General features: G+C 44.9%; 1 protein-coding gene across 3 annotated transcripts in view; it reads right to left on the bottom strand.

Moving 5' to 3' along the window:
* NUP214 (nucleoporin 214) overlaps positions 1-26321 on the bottom strand; it is a 164709-nt gene that overhangs the window by 117313 nt on the left and 21075 nt on the right. For all 3 annotated transcript variants that reach the window (XM_033960858.1, XM_033960859.1, XM_033960860.1), the window contains exons 11-13: positions 22368-22529; positions 17220-17601; positions 16665-16843 (exon numbers count right to left, since the gene is read on the bottom strand). In XM_033960858.1, the coding sequence (XP_033816749.1) occupies positions 16665-16843; positions 17220-17601; positions 22368-22529 (723 nt within the window). The remainder of the gene's footprint in view (positions 1-16664; positions 16844-17219; positions 17602-22367; positions 22530-26321) is intronic.

The following is a 26321-nucleotide window of genomic DNA, read 5'->3' as shown; positions in this document are numbered from 1 at the left end:
TTGTGTTGGAATCCTATGAGCTCTTTCAATTTCCAGTTCCGTTTTAAATTTCAGTGGTAGTATTTTAGGTAGAAATTTTTCAAGAAATGCAATCGGATCATTCTTTTCCACTCCTTCAGGTAATCCGATTATTCTTAAATTATTCCGTCTTTCACGATTCCGGCTGTCTTCCAGATTTTTTTTAATCTCTGTTATTTCTTTCCATATGATTTTGCTGTGATTCATATCTGTATTTAATTGTTCTGTAATATCTTCTAATGTTGAAATTCTATTTTCTGTAATGTCCACTCTTTTAGTTAGGATTGCAGCATCTTCCATTGCTTTTTGTAGTTTTTTGTTACTATCTAAGACAATTTCTTTTATTTGTCTTAGTTCTTCCATAACATCCAGATTTTTTTCTGTTGGTAATGGGATTTTAGAGGGTGTACCTGGCTCAGGTTTCGACCTCTTATTGCTTCCCGATGTTCCAGCTCCCAAGTCAGCTTTATTTTGTTTAGTTGAAGTCATATTTCAATATATATTTTAGTTTCTTTAAAATTAAAATTTAAAATATTTAGTAGTAATTCTTTTTAATATATTTGCATATAAGGAGCTATTCGTTTATCCAACCATCCGTCCAAGCCACGCCCCCTTTTTTTTTTTTTCTTCTCAGTATTCTTAAAGCAACTGTAAGTTATTTGTCTTAGGTTCTATTGCTGTGAGAAAAAATGTCAGTAGTCTTTTTTTTCTTCTCCTTCAAGCCCTATCTCAGTCTCAATGAAGGCAATAACATTCAAGTAGTAGATCTTTTTTTTATGTATGGTTGGTTATTCTTTTATAGAATTAATTTACCAAACTTGTTGTGACATCTAGCTTCATCGCTGAAAATTTTGTAGCCTTCTTTTCTGGCTCTCCTCTTATAAGCCCAATCGCAGCCTTTACCGAGGAGAGCAATATTCCATCCAATATATTTATTTCAGCGTCTCTCAATTGCCTCAATGTCACTTTTTTCAGGTTACAGAAATCATTAATCCTTTTATTTGTCCTTTTCTCACAGCCCAAACGCTGAAAAAAAAACCTACAATCTCCTATATCTGAATCTTTTCAAGTACAACAGCAGAGATTGATATTTATATTGATATTTATATTTATCCTTCACAATTTCTTTTTCGAAGTTAGCAGCAAGGAAATAGTTAAAAAACCGTTGCCCAGTAGATTTTACTGCAGACCTTGCTTTATCTCCAGCAGAGGACAGTTACTTTAAAACATCTTATTTCCTTAATATGACAGGCATCAGGCATTTCAAAACTTTTATCCCTGTCACTAAGCAGCTCACCGGCAGTCCCAGACGTTGTCAAATTTTTTTTTTTTTTTTTCGATCTAAGATGGCCGCGATCGCGGTGCACCGAGCAACCGCCTGCAAAACCCCACCCTCGGGAAACTTTTCCTCTGGCGTTTCACGCCGCAGAACTCCGACCGTGCCAAAGAGGAGGGGAAAGGGAGCCTCGGCCTCACGGCGTCTCGAATCAGTCTCCCCTGGCAATATCCAAGAGCTGCTGAGACGGATTCAGCCTTCCACACCTCGCCTCTCAGAAACAAACAGAAACAAAAACGGCACCTCTATCTCCCGATTCTCACCCAAAACGGCACCTCTATCTCTCCGATTCGATCAAGGAGGTAAACTCTGATTTATTATAACATCAAGAATGCAAAATCTTGTTTTTTTTTTTGTAGTTTTTTTCTGAAAATTAAGCCTGTTTGTACGGAGCTGTTTCCTCACCCAACCGTCGTCATTCGCGTCCAAGCCACGCCCCCCTAGGTTCTTACCTGCTAATTTTCTTTCTGTTAGCCTGTAGACTGGTATAGTCCTCATGAATGGGATATATACCTCACTGCTACCAGCATGTGGAGACTGAGAGCAAACCTGTATATAGCTTTCCCTCTTGCAATCCAGTCTGCCAAATAGCCAAGCAGAGCCTAGGAAAGACTTCAACTGAAAACAGTAAACCAAACTCCGAACAGAAGTGGAAAATCAACAAATACTTATAAACTACTGTTGGAACATGTGTAGAACTGAAACCTGGTAGAGAAAACATCTCCACTGCTCACCAGCTAAGCCATAGCCGCTGTTCTTAATTCTCCCCAGCCCTAGAAAAATTCTAGAACCCGCAAAAAAAAAACACAAATCTGCATGCAAACAAAACAAAAACCTGCAATCACCGCACAAAGACAGACAGGGTGAGGGGCTATACCAGTTTACAGACTAACAGAAAGAGAATTAGCAGATAAGAACCTAATTTCTCCTTCTGTAGCGCCTGGTAGACTGGTATAGTCCTTACGAATTGGACGTACCAAAGCAATACCCCTTTGAGTGGGACCCTCGAAGGGCCGACACCAGAACACGTTCACCGAATATCGCGTCCCGACATGCTTGAACATCTACATGGTGTCTGACAAAGGAATGCAGAGAAGACCAAACGGCAGCCTTGCAAATATCCACTGGAGGCACTAGAGAAGACTCAGCCCAAGAAACTGCCTGATCCAGAGTGGAATGAGCCTTGAGAAACTCTGGAACAGACCTTTTTCTTCAGAAGATAAGCGGAAGCAATAAAGCACAGTTACTTACCGTAACAGGTGTTATCCAGGGACAGCAGGCAGATATTCTTTACGCATGGGTGACGTCACCGACGGAGCCCTCGGTACGGACCTTTTTACTAGAAAGTTCTAGTTGGCCGCACCGCGCGTGCGCGAGTGCCTTCCCGCCCGACGGAGGAGTGCGTGGTCCCCAGTTAGTATAAGCCAGCTAAGAAGCCAACCCGGGGAGGAGGGTGGGACGTAAGAATATCTGCCTGCTGTCCCTGGATAACACCTGTTACGGTAAGTAACTGTGCTTTATCCCAGGACAAGCAGGCAGCATATTCTTTACGCATGGGTGACCTCCAAGCTAACAAAGAGGGAGGAGGGATGGTTGGCCATTAGGAAAATAAATTCTGAAGTACAGATTGGCCGAAGAGCCCATCCCGTCTGGAGAAAACATCCAGACAGTAGTGAGTAGTGAATGTGTGAACTGAGGACCAGGTGGCCGCTTTGCAGATCTCCTCAATGGGTGTGGAACGGAGGAAAGCAACAGAAGCGGCCATAGCTCTCACTCTGTGGGCCGTGACAGCACCGTCCAGTGACAGACCGGCCCGAGCATAACAGAACGCGATGCAAGCTGCAAGCCAGTTGGATAGCGTTCGTTTAGAGACCGGTCGACCCAAACGATTCGGGTCAAAGGTCAGGAAGAGCTGAGGGGACAAGCGGTGAGCCCTTGTACGATCAAGATAGTAAGCCAGGGCACGCTTGCAGTCAAGAGTGTGCAGAGCCTGTTCCCCGGGGTGGGAATGGGGTTTCGGGAAGAAAACAGGCAACACTATGGATTGGTTAAGGTGAAAGGCCGAGACCACCTTGGGGAGGAACTTTGGATGGGTACGCAGAACCACCTTGTCATGATGAAAGATAGTGAACGGTGGATCAGCTACCAGTGCATGAAGCTCACTGACCCTCCTGGCAGAGGTGATGGCAATGAGGAAAAGCACCTTCCAGGTTAGAAATTTGAGCGAAGTTGTGGCAAGAGGCTCAAAAGGAGGTTTCATGAGGGCAGACAAAACCACATTCAGGTCCCAGACGACCGGAGGAGGTTGTAGAGGTGGTTTGATGTTGAAGAGACCCCTCATAAGAACATAAGAACATAAGAATTTGCCTCCGCTGGGTCAGACCAGAGGTCCATCGTGCCCAGCAGTCCGCACCTGCGGCGGCCCATCAGGTCCATGACCTGTCATGTTATCTTGATTTAGCCCTATAGCCCCCTTGTTTTTATCTATACTCTTTCCATACTCTTATCTACCCTTATCTGTATCCCTCAATCCCCCTATCCTTCAGGAATCCATCCAATCCCTCTTTGAATCCACGTAGCGTCCTCTGCCCGACCACTTCCTCCGGGAGCGCGTTCCATGTGTCCACAACCCTCTGTGTGAAGAAGAACCTCCTGGCATTTGTTCTAAACTTCTCCCCTTCCAGTTTCTCTGAGTGCCCTTTTGTGCCTGTGGTTCCCCGTAGTTTGAAGAATCTATCCTTGTCTACCTTCTCCATGCCCTTCATGATCTTGAAAGTTTCTATCATGTCCCCCCTAAGCCTCCTCTTTTCCAGGGAGAAGAGCCCCAGCTTGTCCAGCCTGTCAGCGTACGAACAGTCCTCCATACCATTTATCATTTTCCTAGCTCTTCTCTGGACCTTCTCAAGTATCACCATTTCTTTCTTGAGGTACGGCGACCAATATTGGACGCAGTACTCCAGATGCGGGCCCACCATTGAATCGGGAAACCAGAGGGTGAGCCGTGAGGGGTTTTCCTAGGACAGGTTCATGAAAAGCCGTGATGGCACTGAGATGGACTCTGATTGAGGTAGACTTGAGGCCTGCGTTGGACAGGGAGAGCAAGTAGTCCAGAACAGGTTCCACCGCTAAGGAGGTGGGATTGTGATGATGCCGGAGACACCAAGAGGAGAACCTGGTCCACTTCTGATGGTAGCATTGAAGGGTGGCTGGTTTCCTGGAGGCGTCTAAAACGAGACGAACAGGCTGAGACAGATTTCCTGGAGAGGTCAGCCCGAGAGAAACCAAGCTGTCAGGTGGAGTGAAGACAGATTGGGATGTAGTAGAGACTGATGCTGCTGTGTAAGTAGAGTAGGAAACACAGGTAGAGGAATGGGCTCCCTGGAGCTGAGTTGAAGCAGGAGGGAGAACCAGTGTTGACGAGGCCACCGGGGGGCTATGAGGATCATGGTGGCTCTGTCCCTGCGGAGTTTGAATAAAGTCCGCAACATCAGAGGTAGTGGAGGAAAGGCATAGAGGAACCGATCCGTCCAGTCGAGTAGGAATGCATCCGGGGCCAGACGGCGAGGAGAGAAGAGTCTGGAGCAGAACTGGGGCAGCTGATGGTTGTGAGGAGCTGCGAATAAGTCCACTTGCGGAGTGCCCCAGCGAGCAAAGATGGAGTGGAGCGTGGGAGGATCTAAAGTCCACTCGTGAGGTTGAAGGATGCGGCTGAGATTGTCGGCCAGGGAGTTCTGTTCGCCCTGGATATAGACCGCCTTGAGGAAGAGACTGCGGGCCGTGGCCCAGGTCCAAATACGAAGAGCCTCCTGACAAAGGAGGCGAGATCCTGTGCCGCCCTGTTTGTTTATGTAGTACATGGCGACTTGGTTGTCCGTGCACAGGAGCAGAACCTGAGGACAAAGAAGGTGCTGGAAGGCCTTGAGAGCATAGAACATGGCTCGTAGTTCTAGAAAATTGATGTGATGTCGACGCTCCTGTGGGGTCCAAAGACCCTGGGTGCGTAGGTCTCCCAGGTGAGCTCCCCATGCATAAGGGGAGGCATCCGTGGTGATGATCATGGAATGTGGGGGCAGATGCAACAGAAGGCCCCTGGAAAGGTTTGAGGAGTTCAACCACCATTGTAGAGATCGCTGAAGAGATGATGTCACAGAGATGGGATGAGAAAGAAGATTCGAGGTCTGTGACCACTGGTCGGCCAGAGTCCATTGAGGTGTCCTGAGGTGGAGTCGTGCTAAGGGAAGCACATGCACCGTTGATGCCATGTGTCCCAGGAGGACCATCATCTGTCGAGCTGGGATGGTGTGATGACGGAGCACCTGATGACAGAGGTGGAGCAGAGTCCGTCGACGATCGGAGGGGAGGAATGCCCTCATTAGTGTGGTATCGAGAACTGCTCCGATGAACTGAAGGCGCTGTGTGGGAAGCAGATGCGACTTGGGGTAGTTGATCTCGAACCCCAGTAGATGGAGAAGAGAGATGGTATGTTGAGTGGCTTGTAGCACAAGAGGAGACGTAGGAGCTTTCACTAACCAATCGTCCAAGTAGGGAAACACTTGGAGGTTGTGAGACCTGAGGAAGGCCGCCGCCACAATGAGGCATTTGGTGAACACCCTGGGTGATGAAGCGAGGCCAAAAGGTAGCACCTTGTACTGATAATGGCGATGGTGCACCTGGAATCGCAGGTAGCGACGTGAAGTTGGATTGATTGGTATGTGAGTGTAGGCCTCTTTGAGGTCCAGGGAACATAGCCAGTCGTTGTGAGAGAGATGAGGGTAAAGCGTGGCAAGGGAGAGCATTCTGAACTTCTCCTTGACTAGACACTTGTTGAGGTCCCTGAGATCGAGAATGGGACGAAGGTCTCCTGTCTTTTTGGGTACCAGGAAGTAGCGGGAGTAGAATCCCTGACCCCTTTGATCTGGAGGTACTTCTTCGATGGCATTGAGAAGGAGGAGGGATTGAACCTCCCTCAGGAGGAGGGGGGTTTGAGTTGAGAGAGAAGCAGACTCGACGGGAGGATTGTCTGGCGGAAGAGTCTGGAAGTTGAGGGAGTAGCCGTGGCGGATGATGTTGAGGACCCACTGGTCCGATGTGATGACCTCCCAACGGCTGAAGAAAATGTGGAGCCTGCCTCCGATTGGCTGAGGAAGAGGCAATGAGGGTGGAAGACTGGCTAAGCCCTGGAGAGAGGAGTCAAAAGGGCTGAGAAGGTTTGGCAGGAGGAAGAGGCTTGGCAGGTTGATTAGGCTGGGCACGAGCCTGGGTGTGTTGGTGCTGGCGGGCCCGCCTAGGTTGCTGTGCAGGTGGGTTGAGCGGTCTGGCAGAGAACCTGCGTTGATATGATGTCTGCGGTCTATAAGGACGAGCAGGAGGAGTCTTTTTCTTTGGTTTAATGAGAGTATCCCATCTGGTCTCATGGGCGGAGAGCTTCTGAGTGGTGGTATCCAGGGACTCTCCGAATAGTTCATCTCCCAGACATGGGGCGTTGGCTAGACGGTCCTGATGGTTGACGTCTAGATCAGAGACCCTGAGCCAGGCCAGGCGGCGCATAGCCACAGCGATGGCAGATGCACGGGAGGAGAGCTCAAAGGAGTCATAGACAGAGCGCACCATGAACTTCCTCAGTTGAAGCAGGCTGGAGATGTGCTGCTGGAAAAGAGGGACCTTGTGCTCCGGCATGTATTTTTGCATGGAGGAGAGTTGCATTACCAGATGTTTCAGGTAGAAGGAAAAATGGAAGGAGTAGTTGTTTGCCCTATTGGCAAGCATGGCATTTTGGTAGAGCCGTTTGCCAAATTTGTCCATAGTTTTTCCTTCTCTGCCAGGAGGGGTGGAGGCATACACACTGGTGCCCTGAGTCTTTTTCAAGGTGGATTCTACCAGGAGAGACTCGTGGGGCAGTTGGGGTTTATCAAAACCTGGGATTGGTATGACCCTATAGAGACTGTCCAATTTACGGGGGGCCCCAGGGACAGTTAGCGGGTTCTCCCAATTTTTATAAAAAGTTTCCCGTAGGATATCGTGAACAGGTAACTTTAGGAACTCCTTGGGAGGTTGATCGAAATCCAGAGCCTCCAGGAAAGCTTGTGACTTTTTGGAGTCAGATTCCAATGGCAAAGACAAAGCCCCTGACAACTCCCTGAGAAATTTAGAGAAGGAAGATTGTTCAGGTTTGGAAGTGGTCTCGGGTGCGGAAGGCTCTTCGTCCGACGACGATGCATCCTCCTCGGTACCGGGGGGGGATTCTTCCCATAGGTCCGGGTCTCTGACATCGGTGGTTGCGTGTCGAGAGACCGGAGTGGACGGGTCGGCATGGTGAGTCTTAGACAAAGACTTGCCTGAGCGTACCGAGACATTTCCTGGCGATGTAGACCTGTGTCTGTCCCGATCCCGGGAAGAACGGTGCCGGTCCGGGTCTTGGGAAGACCGGTGCCGGTCCGGGTCATGGGAAGACCGGTGTCCTGCTCGGTCCCGAGGAGGATCCGTCGTCGTTAAGGCGACTGGCTCGGTATGGGAATGGAGATGCGGTGCCGAGAGAATGGGCATGGAAGAGTCCATAGGTACCAATGGAGTGGATACCGGTTGGACGGTGCGGGGCTCGGGCCGGTCTGGTACCGAGAGCAGCGGTGCCAAGATAGATGGTAAGAGCTGCTGAAGTTGCTGGTGGAGTTGCTCTTGCAACTTGTCCTGGAGGATGGCCGCAATGCGGTCATCCAGGGGAGGCACCGGAACCACTTTTTTCTTTTTTGGTTCCTTGGGTGCCGCTCTACACTCCGGCGATGAGGGTGCCGATGACGAGGCACTCACCGATATCGGAGTGGAGCGTTTCTTGGCCCGGCGTGGAGCCGAGAGGACTGGTGCCGTCCCCGAGGTGGGAGGGCGCTCAAGGGTGGAAGGCTTCTTAGCCGGCTTACCTGGCGCCGGAGGCGCCGACGTCGTCTCAGGCGGCGTCGAAGTGGTCGGTGTCGATTTCGACGGTGCCGCAGATGAAGATGTCGAATCCATAGACGGGCCGGTGCCGAAAAGTAAATTTTGTTGGATTTGACGATTCTTCAACGTGCGCTTTTTAAGAGTGGCACAGCGGGTGCAGGAGTCCGCCCGATGCTCTGGTCCCAGACACTGCAAGCACCAATTGTGTGGGTCAGTGAGGGAGATCGGGCGTGCACACCGCTGGCACTTCTTAAAACCTGGCTGCGGGGGCATGAATGGAAACACGGCCTCCGCAAAATCAAACCCCGAGGCCTGGATCGTGGCAATAGGCCCCGCCGGGGTAGGAACGAAAAAATAAAACAAAGAAAGATTTTTTTTTTTTTTTTTTTTGAATTGGGAAGAAAAAAGTACCCGAAGGTGAAAAACCGAAAAAAATAACGCGAGCGGGAAGGCAAAAGGAGGATTTCAACTCTGTTGAAAAAACACACGTCTTCTTCGCTCCGCGGAAACGAAGAAACTGGGGACCACGCACTCCTCCGTCGGGCGGGAAGGCACTCGCGCACGCGCGGTGCGGCCAACTAGAACTTTCTAGTAAAAAGGTCCGTACCGAGGGCTCCGTCGGTGACGTCACCCATGCGTAAAGAATATGCTGCCTGCTTGTCCTGGGATAATCTCCTTGATCCAACGCGCAATAGCAGCCTTAGAAGCGCCATCCTCCTTATGAGGACCTGCTAGAAGGACAAAGAGATGATCGAATTTTCTGATCTCCTGGGTCCTCTGCACATAAGAGCGAAGGACCTGACCGACATCCAACTTGCGCAACTGTCCCTGCTCGAAAGAGCCCTCCTGGCTACCCAACACCAGAAGGACCACTGCCTGATTGACATGAAAGGAGAAACTACCTTTGGTAGAAAGGAAGGAACAGGCCTCAATACAACCCGCTCCCTAGAAAACGCCAAGAAGGGAGCCCTACAAGAGAAAGCCTATAGCTCAGAAACCAACTTGTCCAGGTCCTCACCAAACAAGAAAGATCCTTTAAAAGGAAACTTTGTCAACTTAGCTTTGGATGCCGAATCCGCCGACCAAGCATGAAGCCATAAGGTACGGTGAGCTGCCACTGCAAACGCCAACAACTTGGCAGAAGCTCACAAGAGGTCATACATGACTACATGGCATCTGAAAGATAAGAAGCACCCAATTCAATCTTTGCCACCTCATGCTGGAGCAATTCCCAATCCTCAGATTTATTGTCAAGCACATGCTCGGCCCAGTGAAAACACGCCTGAGCCACCAGCCGCCTGAACCGCCAGAGCTGTCACATCAAAATTCTGTTTAAGGAGGGACTCCAATTTACGCTCCTCCGGGTCCTTCAAGGCTGCACCACCCTCAACAGGCACGGTATGCCTCTTAGAGATGGCCGAGACCACCGTGTCTTCCACAGGTGACTTCAGAGTGTCCCTATCCCCTTCAGGAATGGGATAGAGGCGGGCCATGGAGCGTAAAAAAAGGGAGCTTCTGGCACCTGCCACTGTGTGAGCATAATGTTCCGAATATCCTGATGCATAGGAAAAGAGCGGGAAGCAGAGCGGATCCCCTTAAGCAAGGGGTCCACCGTACCCAGGGGCTCTGACACGGTGTCCTCAAAGTGCAAAACTGAGGAGACCTGAAGAATTAGCTCATGAAGCTCTTCCCGCTGAAAAATGCGCACCACAGCTGCATCTTCGCCAGCAGGGGGGTGCTCGAACCCATCGCTGGCGGAATCTGACCCCCCAAGATGATCCTGGAAATCTCCCCAAGGGTCCAGGTCCTCATCAATTATATCTTGCTCCTCTGAGCAAAAATCCTCATCTCAAGAGACCCTCGGGCGTTTGGATGAGAGAGGAGTAGAGGAGGCAAAACCGTCGCTGTATGAAGCCACACCAGGGAAGTCGTCGAGGGCAAAAAAAACCCCGAGACCCCCGGAGCGGACACAGAACCTCCAATCGCTAGCACATAAGCTTTATAAAGTGCTAACATAAATTCAGGGGGAAAACCCCCCGGCAGGCCCAAGGGACTCCCTGCCCCAGCAGGGAACCCTGCAATAGCTTGTCCCTATATTTCTAGAACAGGGGGAAGGTCATCTGAGGTAACAAAATGAAGGAGGAGGTTTCTGCCGAAATTGGACCTGAAACCACCAAAATCTGAGCTCCTGCGGCCTGTCGTGTCTGAAAAGCCTGGGACTTTCCCGACGCTGAGGCAGAGGAACCGACCGACATGAAAAGGGAATTCCCAGCTGCTCCGGCAGTAAGGGAATCCTTCGCGAGGTACATGCGGCGGGGTGCCCTGGCCGCCAGCAACCGCTGCCGACGAGACTCCCCCACGCTTGCACAGGCCAGCCGCAAGTACCTTGCGTCTGGAGAACAAGAAGCATTTCCCCCCCCTCCATAAAAGTGCTCATTGTGCTGAAAAACGCCATAGCTGTAATAAAAGTGCCAGTTAGATGAGAAAAAAACAATACAAATGGCAGTTTTAAAGGGAATTGAGCCCTTTAGACCAGCACACTTCAGGATTTTTTTTTTCTTCCACTTAGTCAGAACAGACTTCACGGCTCTCAAAGCTGGATGGATGACCAACCAGGGGGCCAGGCTGCCGGCTGAGGCACCTCTACAAAAATGTGGGAAGGGAACCAGCATGAGACCCACCAAGTTTAACACCCCCGAGGTCGGACGGATCCCAAAACAGGACCTGTCCAAGCTCTATCCGGCACTAAAGGGGAACCCAGGAGTCCAAAACAAAATTCCAACAGTACTAAGAGGGGAGTCGAATTAGGCTTACTACCTGCTTTAATGGAGACTGAGGAAGACTGGATTGCAAGAGGGGAAGCTATCCTGATATATAAGTTTGTTCTCAGTCTCCACCTGCTGGTATATAACCCATTCATAAAGACTATACCAGTCAACCAGGCAACACAGAATTTGACATTAGCCATTCCATGGTCCGGAAAATAGTTTACAAGTGAAGGACTTTCCAAACAACTGCCAACATGCCCAGGTCTGGCCGTCCAAGCAAGTTGTCCCCAAGAGCAGTCTGCAAGATGCTAAAAGAAGTCTCCAAAACCCCTAAAATGTCATCACTGGACCTACAGAAAACTCTTGCTACTGTTGATGTGAAAGTGCATGCTTCTATAATCAGAAATAGACTGCACAAATTTAACTTGCATGGGAGGTGTGCAAGGAGGAAACCTTTGCTCTCTAAGAGAAACATCAAGGCCAGACTGAAGTTTGCCAGAGAGAACGTAGAGAAACACCAGGACTTCTGTAATAGTATTCTTTGGACAGTCTAAAATTGAATTATTTGGACATCAGAAAAGAGAACATGTTTGGCGTACACCAAATACAGAATTCCAGGAAAAGAACCTTATACCAACTGTGAAGCATGGAGGTGGAAGTGTCATGGTTGGGGATGCTTTGCTGCAGCAGGACCTGGAAAACATGTAGTCAGAACAGAATCTTATAATGCATTTCCCAAAAGTACATATGATTTCAAAGAATGCAACTTCAGGCAGTATACAACCCAAGTCTCCTTGCCAAGCAGCCTGGAACTTAGTACAGTCAATCATTTGATTTTCATCATTCAAATGTCTATGATGAAAACGAAGAGGTATTTTCAGCTGGGAGCCCAGAGTATACGTAGTTGAAAAAAGCTCTTGTCTATCCAGGGAAAGTTCTTGAAAGGGCAACTGCTGAATGTAGTGACGCACCTGAAGATAGGTGAAAAAATTATTTTGGGATAATCCATATTCCTGTTGCAAGGCAAGAAAAGATTTCATCTTGCCCTCATCCGTAACCAATTGTGACACATAATTAATACCTTTAGATCACCAAGACATCAAGATAGAGTTGTCTGTTCCAGGAGTGAAGTCTCCATTAACATGAATGGGTAGGAAAAGAGAAAGAAATGCAATGAAATCTGCAAACCCACTTCCATACCTTACGTAATAGAGCATATAACACATACTTATGGATATAGGATGGCTTTGTAGGAGATATCTGACCCTAACAAGCTGTTGCTAAAAAGTAATAATAATAATGTTCTAAGTTTGCGATTTAAGCCGCTTCTAAAATGGCGATTATATGCTGAAGCGCGATTAAAGGCAGCTTTTTCAATTGCAAAGCACTAATTTCCTGAAGAAGCTCTAGTTAATGCAAGTAGAGCAAAACAGAGATCTACATAGTAACTTAGTAGATGAAGACAGATAAAGACCCGAATGGTCCATCCAGTCTGCCCAACCTGATTCAATTTAAATTTTTTCTTCTTAGCTATTTCTGGGCAAGAATCCAAAGCTTTACCCGGTAGTGCTTGGGTTCCAACGTCGCAATATTATCTCCGGATGGCTGGGTAGAGACTTTACACCCAAGCTAAGTACTGCTTTGAACTGAATGAAAATTAGTTCACCTAAAAGTATGGTGTACAATATTATATGAATTGATGCTGAGCAACAACTGCACTGGATACTTTATATATATTTATTTAAAAAACCCCTAAAAATAGAGTATTAGAAAGTCACAATTAACTCTTTAGACACAACTATTATATCAAATCGAGACTAATAGGACCGATGATAGTCTGCATGTTGGTTTTACTCTACGATTAGCTCTAAGTTAATAACCGCAGACACTTGAGATCCTCTGTCTCTGTACTTAGAACATTATTCTTACTACTTTTTAGCAACAGCTTGTTAGGTTCAGGTGTCTTAGTGTGTATCACTTGTAATACTGAAGGTATTTTGTAGGAGATATCGCATGGAGATAAGCACTAAAGTGTTCATTCTGGAACACAGACAACTCAAAAGTGGTACAGTATTTGAGAAAGTCTCAGTATGTCGAAACCAATCATTTATATGCCTCATACCACAACTGATAGATAAATGGTGTAAATTCAAAAGGCCAAGCCCTCTCTTATAGGTGGGTCACATGACAACCTGAAAGGCCAGGCGCGCTTTGGTACCCTTCCATAAAACCTTTTGAATTAACTGAATCAATTTATGTTCATCAGATCTTTTCAGATAAAGGGGCAGCACTTAAAAAAGGTATAGCCACTGAGGCAGGAGTAACATATTGTACAAGCTAACCCTACCCATTACAGACAAGGGATAAGAGGCATTTAAATGATTACTTATTTCTGGTTCATGCAGAATATTTTTGTTGATATGTGGGTGGCAATATCAGATAATTGTTTCCTGAAGACACTGATGTTTTTATTGTGTGTTTGTACAAAATTATTGTATGTCCCTGCATTTTATGACTGTATCTTGTAAACTGCCTAGGTATAAGTAGGTAAGAATTTTTTTAAATAAATAAAGTTTGTCTCGAGTAAAAGCTGAGGGGGGTCAACTAGGGAACATAGATCCCCCAAGTATTTAAGATGGGTCATTGTCCACTGTAAGGGAAAATCTCCCATCCACCGAGTCTAAACGTCCAGTAAAGTTGGCATAGCCAAGAATTTGGAAAAGTTAAGCTTCATCCCAGAGAAGAAACCATATTCATTAATAAGATCCAAAGTCACTTGCAGAAAGGACTGAGGTTGAGTCCAAATCAGAAAAAGATCATCTGCAAATGCCAAAGTTTTCATGTCACTTGTGGGCAGGCGAAGTCCTTCAACCTCCTTGAGAGGACGAAATGTGCAGAGGAGCGATTCCCTAGTAAATATGAACAACAACAGAGATAAGGGAAACCCCTGCCTGGTTCCCCCCTCAATAGAGAAGGAATCAGTGCAAACGCCTTTGATCAGCAAGGATGCCCGAGGGTGAGAGTATAAAGTCTTAACCGCTGCAAAGAACCAACCCTAGATGCCAATAGGTTCTAACGTTTGGAATAAAAATTACCAGTTAACCTCCTTGAAATGACAAAGTGTGCAGAGGAGCGATTCCAGAGTAAGTATGAACAACAATGGGGATAAGGGACACCCCTGCCTCGTGCCCCCTCTCAATAAAGAAGGAATCAGTGCAAACTCCGTTAATCAGCCCGAGGGTGAGAGTATAAAGTCTTAACCGCTGCAAAGAATCAGCCCTGGATACCAACAGGTTCTAACATTTGGAATAAAAATGACCAGTTAACATTATCAAAGCTGACCAACAGAGCCAAGATTCGAGAGTGTTGACAGTGTGCCAGTGCCAAAAGCACTTTTTGAACATTATGCAGACTGTCTGCCTTTCACGAAGCCCACCTGGTCCGCAGCCAGAACCTCCGGAAAATAAGGGGACAGAAGATCAACCAGAATCCTTGCCAAAAGTTTAAGGTCAACATTTATAAGAACATAAAAACTGCCATCTCCGGATCAGACCCTCGGTCCATCAAGTCCGGCGATCCGCACACGCGGAGGCTCAGCCAGGTGTACACCTGGCGTAATTCTAGTCACCCATATCCCTCTATGCCTCTCGTAAGGAGATGTGCATCTAGTTTGCTTTTGAATCCTAGAATGGTGGATTCCGCAACAACCTCCTCCAAGAGAGCATTCCAGGTGTCCACCACCTGCTGCGTGAAGCAGAACTTCCTGATATTTGCCTGGACTTCTCCCCCGTCAGCTTTAGTCCATGTCCTCTTGTCCATGTCACACTGGACATTGTAAATAATTTTTTTTCATGCTCTATTTTGTCGATTCCTTTCAGCATTTTGAAAGTCTTGACCATATCCCCTCGCAGTCTCCTTTTCTCAAGAGAGAACAATCCCAGTCTCTTACGTCGTTCCTCGTATTCCAGGTTCTCCATACCTTTTATTAGCTTTGTTGCTCATCTCTGCACCCTCTCCAGCAGTTTTGTGTCCTTTTTTAAGTTGGGAGACCAATGTTGGACACAGTATTCCAATTGTGGTCTGACCATTGCTCTGTAAAGCGGCATTATAACTTTCTCCAATCTACTCGTGATTCCCTTCTTTATCATGCCTAACATTTTATTCTCTTTCTTTGCCGCTGCCGCACATTGTGCCGATGGTTTCAGGGTCCTATCTATCAGTACACCCAGGTACTTTTCTTGTTCGCTCTTACCCAGAGTTGCACCTGACATTCTATACTCGTGTTCCTTGTTCTTTCTGCCCAAATGCATCACTTTGCAATTTTCCACATTAAACTTCATCTGCCATTTCTCTGCCCATTTCTCTAACTGAGACAAGTCACTCTGGAGTTCCTCGCTATCCTTCTGTGATCTGATTGCCCGGCATAGCTTTGTGTCGTCTGCAAACTTTATGATATCGGCCTGTATGACCCAGGATTATCCTCTGGTTTACCAGGTTTGAGAAGTAAGGTTATCAACGCCTCATTAGCAAAACGCAGGAAAGAGTCCTGTTCTATGGCTGGTTCTTTATCACTTGTGGAAGTTATATATGTGCAGTATAGAAAGACAGCAGGGGACCACATAATTGAAAACAAAGAATTTTATAAAACTCTCCAGTATAGCCATCAGGACCAGGAGCTTTATGAGGTTTAGTCATTTTGATAGCCTTTAATAACTCTTGATAGCCTTTAATAACTCTTCGGCCCTCAGAAGGTGTCTCTAAGAGTTTCACCTTAGAGGGTAGAGACTTCCGAACCAAAATGGCTATCCCGCTATGACGTCCTGTGGGAGAGAAAAAACAGACCTCTCCTACCCAATTATGGCGCAACTTAGTGTTCTGCATCCGTCAATCTTGACTCCTGAAGGCAGGCAACATCCACCTTTTAACGATTAAGCGCTGATAAGATTTTCAAGCATTTAATTGGTGATGTGATACCCCTATGTTTCAGGAAACAAGCCTAAATGACTGATCCATCAGAGGAATTCACTGATGGATGAGTGTGATGTAAAACAGAGAAGTAAAGCAACACCCCAGGAGCCCAGTCTCTCCCAGGGCAAAGTAGAGCGCAGCCTCAGCCAACATGAAAGTAAAGTAACCATCTGCTACTAGAAAAGAGCAAAGCAATAGAATGAAAATTTGCACGTCAAACCTAACCCACTTGGGACCCTTCCCTCCCCTCTGTGACATACAATGAAGATCAAAATCCCCTCCCTCTCCCCACCACCCACCCCATTCCCAAACTTCCCATCCCAGCACAGAAATAGAGCAAACCTCTTTACAAATTAAGAGGTGTGCAGAGATCATAAAAGAATGTTTACAGCTCTCCAACATCCCCACATGATAAAATGCAAGAGCAATTGATAAGTAAACCAAAAAAGCCCTAAATATTGGTCACAATTAGAAAAAAAACACAACGCAATAATAGCAAACCCTGATCACATACTTCTATGTGTCTATAATGCTGGATAATGTTTACAAATGCCCTTTTCCAAAACAGGCTATGTATATGCAAAAAGCTTCATAAAATGACCCCATTGTAAGTGCTATCTGCTGAAGCTCCTGTGAAGGCATTTTACCTGTTGAAGCTATTGTTGGGGCAGGGGTCTTGCCTGAAGTCCAAGATGAAGCTGGAAAAGGTGTGGACTGGCTCAATGGTGTGCCAATAGATGTAGGTTTAGGAGCTGGGGTGAAAGAAAATGAAGCAGAAATAGGGCTTCCAGTGACAATAGGGCCTGGAGTCTCAAGCGCAGTGAACCTGGAGAGAGAAGATTGTATGACTTGCTCTACTATTAATTTGTATAGTACTTCCTCACTACATCACAAAGGCAAACCTTTACTTACTTTTTACAAAAGTAGTTTAGTATATAATGAATCTCTTTAATACATCACCTTGCACTAGTGTAATAAACCAAATTAAATCAAGCTGTATAAACCCCCCTCCCCCAAAAGACAAACTATTCTAATCAAATTAAAACCTGCTGTCTTCACCTTCCCTCTATCTCTGTCTCCCTTCATGTGCTGGAAACAAACCCCTCCTTTCTAAATGTGATGTCAGAAAGCTCTCAACCTGCTTTCTGTGTTGGCCCTCACCCCCTGGCTCCTGTGATACAGCCTGCATGAGTATTACTTACTTTTCATGGAGGTTGGCTTTGACCATGGAAGGAGAAGCAACGAAGTTGGTCTTTAATGCAGCTGATGACACAGGCAGTGCTACAGGAACTGTCAAGTTGTCCAGTGAGGACTTGAAACCAGGAGATCCAAAGGAGAAAGAAGAGGAAGTAGCTGGGGTGGCAGGCACTGGAATGGAAGCGGGTTTGGAAGAGGTGGGAGCAAATGTAAGAGGAGCAGCTGCAGTAACACTAGAAACTGGCACTGGCTTGCTAATATCCGCTGTAAAGGAGAAAGTTGTGGGCTCTACTGGCTTTGGGGTAGAAGATGCCATGACGGTGAATGGAGAAGATACTGTATGTGCAGGAAGAGATGTGGCAGATGCCGATGTCGAGCCAGCACTCACTATACACAAAGAAACCAAAACAGTTACTAGCATAGCAAAACTAACAAGGAGAAACACACTCTCCATCTGCTAAATTCACAAATACTTTTACAGTGCTGCATTTATACTCTGTATGTTTTATGTATTGCACATATTTAGAGCTATAATAAGAAACAAATAACCGTACTGTACTTCCTTTTTGTCCACCAGATCAATCCAAACTGATGGGTTATGCCCCTTAGCCAGCAGATGGAGACAAGAGACTAAAGAGTTCTAACCTACAAGGGGCTGATGAAAAGTTCTCAACCCATCCAACAAAGTTGCGGCAGTCTCCATCGAGGGCTATACACTAGGTGATTCAGGCTATGATCTTGTGGAGTGGAAGATGCCTGAAGAAGGGCTCAGGATTAATCAAACCATAGGAAAGCTGTGTCTCCGGGTTCTGGAGGAGAAGGAAAAGCTCTCTAAAGGTTGATGCAGTGGTGACTGTGTGACCAAGAAAATGACCATCCTAGTCAAAAGAAGAACAGTTCTGATGGACTTGCAGGACAGGAAACTGGAGGCTCTGCTTAAGCAGTGCTTTGAGGTGTTAGCTTTGGATTTCCAGATGGCAGTTTGCAATGCCTACAAGCTGAGATCTCGTTGGCACTGGATCCAACAAGTGAAGGATGCCACAACTGGCGATGATGACCCAAAGGATGTGAGTTTGCTTGGATTTAGACTTGTATGTGGCAAATGCCCTATATGATCTTGCTAGAACCATGGTAGTCAGTTTCAGTGAGGAAACTTCTGTGGCTTGGCAGAACTGACTTCAAAGACCTGTCTCAGTAGATTGTCTTTTGGGGTGAGGATCTGGAGTGGATCATCAAAGACATAAGCAGGAATTATTCACACCGATTAATAGAAGACAATCACAGAGCTTCCACTCATGCCTCTATGACATAGGACCTTCGACCCAGAGATCCAGGTTTCTGAGATGACTGAGCTCTTTTCATTTTGATCACAAGAAGGGTTCACCAGAGATCGGTTATCCACATTTTACAAGGAGTAGACCCAGGTTCACCAGAAGTCAGTTATCTGCATTTTATGAGGAGTGAACCTGGATCACCCCTAAGCAGTGGGTCCGGGACATAGCTCAGATAGGCTATAAGCTAGTTTTCCACCCTTTGGAGGATGCCTATGTAAAGTTTACTTGCTGCATCCTAGCCAAGTAGACAGCTGTATTGTCCACCATGGGAAGGTTGTTAGCCTTGGAGTAGTGGTTATAGTCCCAGGGGCAGTACTTTATCATCCCAAGATGTGATCATTTCAGTCCATGATAAACTTGAAAGAAGTAAGTTAAGCATCTCTGTGGTCAGTTATTGAGTGGCCCAAGGAGTTCCTCTCAGCTCTAGACCTTAAGGAGGCCTACCTATGTGTCGATTTGGCTGCCGCATAAGTTATTTCAGGTTCTCTATGCTAAGTTGGCATGTCCAATTTCAGACACTATCATGCAAATTGGCCACAGCACCCTGGACCTTCTCTAAGGTCATGGTGGTGGTAGGGACAGCAGCGGTCTAAATTTTAATCTATCTCTAATTGAATGATTGGCTAATCAGAGGAGATTTAGAGGCGGAGAATCACCTTGCTATGATGTGGATGATTCATCTGCTGCAGTCACTGGATTGCATGGTTAGTCTAGAAAAGAGCAAGATGCACCTGTCTCAGTGCTTGGAATACCTTGGAGCTCTTAAAAAAAAAAAAAGGTCTCTCTCTTCAGCAGTGAAGACTGAATCTGCAGAGTGAAATTTGGGCACTGCTAACATTGAAGGAACCTTGGACCTGGGATTACATACAGGTGTTGGAGCTCCAAGGCAATGACTCTGGATCTAATCCTGTGGTTGTGAACCCACATGTGTCCCCTGAAGTAGTCCCTCCTTTCTCTTGGTCAGCTCAGAACCTGTTGTAGCAGAAGCAGCTGCCATAGATGGCAGAAACATGATCAACAAGTCCTCATGGCTCCAGGACCACAATTTGGTCAAGGGTACGTATCTGGAGGCTCCTAACTGGTTGATGGTGATGACTGATGCCAGTTTCCTATATCTGGGAGCACAATGTCAAGGGCAGGTGGCTCAGGGGCTCTAATCATACTCTGAGAAACCCTGGTTAATAAACTGTTTGAAGACTCATGTGCTATGCATATTTCAGGGCTTGGTGCAGGGGAAAGAAATCAAGATAGTTTCTGACTATGCCATGGTACTGGCACATCTCAAACAGCCTCTCACTGGTGAAAGGGGCAAGAGCTCTACTCCAGCAGATAAAGTCTCACTTGCAGGTATTGTCAGTGGCCTATACAGCAGAGTACAGTATGTTTCAATAGAACATTTTGAGCAAACAGTTCTTGGACCTGCAAGAATGAAATTCTCAACTGAAGCCTTCACTCTGATTTGCAGTTGCTGGGGGACTTTGGCCATGGATCTCATGGTGAAGAGGTGGAATGCCAATATCTCACTGTTCAGCAGTTGCTGAAAGGCATTTGAATTCGCAGGACTGGAGACCCTACTGTAATTATAGCCTCAAGAAGACCTTCTTTAAATATTTCTGTGCTGGCCAATTCTAGGTTGCGTAAAACAAAAGGTAGCTTCTCATCCAAGACTGGTAATTGTTGTAGCATTGCTTAATGGATCTTGCCACTTTCTGGCAGGGAACAGCCTGCTGCTTCCCCAAAGCAAGGATCTACAAGTGCAAGGGCCCATAGAAATGGATGACCCATCTCCCTTTTGTCTTATGGCTGGACACTGAAAGGTCATGCTTGTAGTATAAGGGCTATGAAGAGGGAGTAAGCATGACCTTGTGCAAGTAAGAAAGTGATTAAGCCCTTGACTTAATAAGGGCCTGGCAGGACTTTGAGGCTTGGTGCAGGGAAAGAGGATGGGAGCCCTTTCAAACCTTGGTTGCTCAAATTTTGTCCTTTCTATAAAACAGCTTAAAGAAAGGCTTATTCTAGGCTTCCTTGTAAGGTGCAAGTTGCTGAATGGTCTTATTTCTATAGTTGCCTGGAAGGGGCCTCCCTGGAATTCACCCAAATATGGTGCACTTTCTTGAAGGGGTGATGCATTTGTGCCCCCAATATACTTGGTGAAACTGTTATGGAACCTTAATTTGGCTCTGAAGGTGCTGGTGGCAGTCTTCTTTAAGCTGCCCACGAAAGCATCCCTTAAGTGTTTGACTTTAAAGGTTGTATTAAACATAAGAACTGCAGTACTGGATTAGACCAAAGACCCATCTAGTCCAGTTTCCTGTTTCAAACAGTGGCCAATCTAGGTCAAAAGTACCATGCAGGATTCCAAAAAGGAGCAAGATTTCATTCTACTCACCCCCAGGTATAACCAGTGGCTTGTCCCCATATCTACCTTAATAAAGGTTTATGGACTTTTCTTCTAGGAATTTGTCCAGACCTTTTTTTAAACCCAGCTACATATTCAACAGTTTATAAAATAGAACAAAATGTCTTTATAAAAAATAGGAACTGCTATAATATATCCTAGGTCACTTCTTACCATGAAATCATGTCACGTATGTAGGCCTGAGAGACTTTTTCCAAATAGGCATGATAAAATCATTCATTCAGAGTATAAGGAAGAAAACCAGAACCAATAAGGGCCGTGACCCTTATCTGCCGTCTATTTCTATGTTTCTAATAGATATCCACAAGAAAACTAGGGAGACAATTTCAAGTGCTTACGGTCTCTGGATATCAGGAGGGCACTACTATGGTACTTAGAGGTGATAAATTAAATTAATTTCGTAAGTTGGTTCACTTATTCTTGTTGTCTGGGAGGCTAGAAAGGGTCAGGCAGCTATTACAGCTATAACTGATGGTACTTGAAAAAGGCATATATTCTTCAGGGCTGGAATCTACCTGTGAGCCTCAAGGCTAATTCAACAAGACACACAGAAATGCCTTGGGCGGTCTGTTTCATTGGTGGATATTTGCAAGGCCACTACCTGGTCTTCTCTTCACTCTTTCTCCCAGCATTATGGATTGGATGACAGAATACCAGAGAGGAAGAGGGCTTCAGCACAGTGGTGGGGTGGTTAGCTCTTTTCTTCCCATCCTGTTTGAATATTTCTTTGCTATATCCCATCAGTTCTGGTCCTAGAGTTCAACCAGACCAGACACCCATCTTTTTGGCAATACAGGATTTTCTGAGCACACTGGTGGATTGCTAGGGATCAGAGCAGAGGAAGACATAGGGTCTCTTCTAGGATTTCTCTGGCAGTGGTCTGCTTCATCAGGTGTGGATCTTTCTTTTTATTAAGGGGGAAAAGATGGGTGGCTGGAATTACCTATCTGCTTTGTTACAGGAATACTGAGCTGCTGGAGCTGTATGGCATCTTTTATAGGGCTCTCAACAGATAATATAAATCAATAAGGTAATGGGATACATACACAATTATCCAAGTAGCTCACCTAAAGGAAAAACCAACTAATAAATACACATCAAGCCACTGATAGAAGATGGCCACAGGTTAGGAAAAGCTTCAGTTTTAAATGGGAGCCAAACAGAAAAGTCAATAGATACTTCCAAACTCCCTTCTCCAGTTTTTTATAGGGCAGAATTTACAGCTCATTAGTCTTTATCCCCATCTGCTTACTGAGGGATATAATCAGTTCTGATCTGGCTGGGCTCAATAAAAGACAATTAGCAGGTAAGAACAAATATCTCCATATAATCTACACAGATTTTACTGTATTTTTTTTACAGGCTTCATATTTCTAGCTTTCTGTGGGAGCTCTACATACCAATTGCTTTTGCTTGTCTCTCCCCTTCAATGGCCAGTTGTTCTGGTGTGATGAGCAGCGATTTAGCATTCGGGATGAGATTAATCATATAAAATGGACACAAAACACCATCCGTAGAGAGCAATAAAAGAACAGGAGCTGGGGGAAGCTTCTTCTCATCACCTGTGAAAACGAGAGAGACAGAATACAAGGTGTAGTATCACCACTGAGAACACCAGAAATACTGCTGCCCACACAGCATATCACTGCCAACAGCAAGAGGCATCGGAGTACAAGGTGCAGTATGATCACTGAGAGCAGCAGATTCACAGCAGCACATTAATCCCCAAGAAAGACATCTGAATACAAAGCACAATATCACTACTGACAGCATCAAGACACACTAGAACATGCAGTGCATTATCACTGCCGAGCGCAAGAGACATCAGAACACATTATGCAGTTAACACCACTGAGAGCTTGAAACACAGCAGTGATGCAACAGCACATCACCACCACTAAGTTCAAGAAAAGAGGAGACTGAGAGGGGACATGATCGAAACATTCAAGGTACTGAAGGGGATAGACTTAGTAGATAAGGACAGATTGTTCACCCTCTCCAAGGAAGGGAGAACGAGAGGGCACTCTCTAAAGTTGAAAGGGGATAGATTCTGTACAAATGTAAGGAAGTTCTTCTTCACCCAGAGAGTGGTAGAAAGCTGGAACACTCTTCCAGAGGCTGTTATAGGGGAAAACACCCTCCAGGGATTCAAGACAAAGTCAGACAAGTTCCTGCTGAACAAGAACGGGCGCTGGTAGGGCTAGTCTCGGTTAGGGTGCTGGTCTTTGACCAGAAGGCCGCGTGAGCGGACTGCTGGGCATGATGGACCACTGGTCTGACCCAGCAGCAGCAATTCTTATGTTCTTATGAATGAGTCAGCTAGTCAGGTATTTGGAGAACAATACGTTTTTAGCTGTTTTCTAAAATGTCTGTAAGAAACAGCTGTGAGCAACAATGATCGAAATTCTTTTTCATGAGAAGCTGCCTGAGATGCTAAAGAGTGATTTAGGAATTTCTTGCTTTTACAACCTTTTACAGAAGGGAAATTGAACAGAGTATGGGAGGAGGAAAAAAGTTACATTGCAAATAAATTGTGGATTGTGCAAATTGAAGATCTTGCGCTGAACTGTGGTCCAAACAATAATGCTTAGTGAACATATGAATGGAGAACCAGGTCGCTGCTTTGCAGATATCCTGAATGGGGACTGATTTCAAGTTAGCAACTGAAGAAGCTGTGGCTCGTACTTGATGTGCTCCAATCCATCGGGGAGGAGATAGGCGAGCTCTAGCATAGCAAAAGGAGATTAAACGGAGCAATCCAGGAGGATATAGTCCGTTTAGATATCGTGTTCCCCTGAGTGGCTGAATTGAATGAAACAAAAAGTTGATTAGTGGTATGGATAGCCGCAGTCCAGGTCTAGGTAGAAAAGTAATGCTCTCCTGCAATCCAATATATGTAGACTCTGCTCTGCTGACGAAGGCTGCAGAGGAGTAAAAAAAATAAAGGTAGTGTAATGGACTGATTGATGTGAAAATCCGTAACAACTTTTGCAAGAAACTTTGGATGAATATATAGTAGCATTTTATTGGGGAAAAATCTAAGATATGGAACTCAGATAACTAGCGCCTGTAATTCACTGACTCTTCTTGCTGAGGTAAGAGCTACTAAAAAGGCTGTCTTCCATGTTAAGAACTGCAGTGTAGCAGATCCTAAAGGTTCAAAGGGATCTTTCATCAGCTGGTCTAAAACAATGTTAAGATCCCAGGTGGAAGCTGGAGTGCGTAGTGGCGGATGAAGGTTGTAGAGACCTTGTAGAAATCGAGAAATCAAAGGATGCTGTGAAACTGGCTTGCCATCTACTACGTGATGGTTCGCAGAGATGACTGAAAGATGAAAACTTACAGAGATTTTTGTGTTTTTTGTTTTTTTTTAAAATCTTTATTCATTTTCAAATCTTACAAGTGTATAATAATCAATCAGAAAAATTTTTAAAAACAAATCACTTGACAATCTTACTTATAATATTTAAAATATATAAATATAAAAGAAATCCCATCCCACCCACTCATTTATTAATAATAAAACAATTAGCAATTGGGGCGTGGCTTAGCGTGCACACAAAATGGTCGTGTGATCGCAGCGCTCCTCTTACCTGGGCAACCGTTGAATAAATAAAGATTTCCTTTTAAACTGTTTTCGGCTGAAAACCTCGGAGAGGACAGCGGGAGCATAGCGAGCACCCGACAGAGTAAGAGTGAAACCGGAGGGGCTGTGAAAAGGCAGAAGCAGGATCAAATTACCCCGAGTAAGGTTCCGCTTCCTGCTGATGTATCAGAGGAGTTAAGCAAAGCTGAAGTTATGGGGGAACTGAGGCAAATCAAACAAATGCTGTCAGAGACTGTGAGTAATATGGCAGAACTGAAGGAAGAAATCCTGAATATACACAGACAAATGGAAGTAGCTAATAAAAGAACAACAGAGTTAGAAGTTAAAATGGAGAGCTTAGAATGTGAAGGAAAAAGATGCAAAAATGACAGTTTGGAAATAATTCAATTGAAAAGTCAGCTGGAAGATTACGAAAACCGTGGAAGAAGAAAGAATATAAAACTTTTTGGAATACAGGAAAATTTGGAAGGGAAAAATGCAATACAGTTTTTAGAAAATTTAATTCCTAGATTATTGCAGTTGGATTTCAAACAGCCTTTGGAAATAGAACGGGCACACAGGATTCCAATAAAGAGTCTGGAAAATCAAGGGAGACCAAGACCATTAATATTCAAGATGTTAAGATACCAGCAAGCAATAGAAATTTTAAATGCTGCCAAAAAAGATAAAAACTTAACTATAAAGGATCCAAAATATGGTTTTTACCAGACTTTGCTAAAAATACAGCAAATATTAGGAAGAAATTCCTTGAGCTGAGATCTCAATTAAAGGAAAAAGGATATAAGTATGGGTTATATTACCCAGCAAAAATGAGGGTATCTTGTGGGGATAAATCTTTGTATTTTGTTGATCCGGAAAAACTAAAGACCTTTCTTTCAAAATCAGAACCTATGTCATTTTAGCACAATGGGTGTTGAAATGAAGGGATAAATACTAAGACTGGATTGGTGGATATTGAATAAAAAATTAAATATAAAGAACTATGGGACTTTTGTTTGTTGGAAAAAGAAGAATATGCAACAAAGAACAGGAAATAAAAATGGACAAGTGAAAAAGAAAATAAAAGAATGTAAAGAAGAAAGAAGGATAGACTGGAAAGACATTAAAGTGAAGTTATTAGACTGAACTTTTAGGAGACTGAAAGATGGACGGCTGGAGTAAAGAATGAACAAGAAGGATTAAAGGACTGGACAAATTAACACAAAAGGAAAAGTGAAGACTGAATAGGAAAATAAATAGATGTGAAGAAGGAGAAAGCAGGACTGATAGACTAAAAGGATATTATATATAAAAAAAAAAAATGAATGACAATTAGCAGTCAAAAGTCTTTAAGAGTGGATGGATGGAGATAAGAAATAAATATGAAAGTTCAGTTTATTTAATAAGTCAGAAAAGGAGAAAGTAAAGAATGAAAGGACAATAAGGAAAAGATTGCAGAATGGACTAATGATAGAAAGGACAAGTTATATGATATTTAAATGCAAGTAAAGGAAAGGAAAATGAATAATATAAAAGAAAGATACATAAGAATTTATTGGTAGCTGAAGGAATGTAAAGATTGATGTTGTGATAATATAGTTTTAAAAAGATTGGATTTAATTTGGAGAAGAGGAAATATAAAAAGGGGGGGAAAAAAAGGAAAAAAAAAATTATTTTGAAAATGAAATACAAATGTTTAAATACAAATAGGGGATAAAAACTTATAAAATTGAAAATTTTTTTTAACAGAAATATATGAAGAGATGGG

Source organism: Geotrypetes seraphini, chromosome 10 (assembly GCF_902459505.1).
Source record: "Geotrypetes seraphini chromosome 10, aGeoSer1.1, whole genome shotgun sequence".
NCBI classification, from domain to species: Eukaryota; Metazoa; Chordata; class Amphibia; order Gymnophiona; family Dermophiidae; genus Geotrypetes; species Geotrypetes seraphini.
This window is presented reverse-complemented; position numbering and strand designations above follow the sequence as displayed.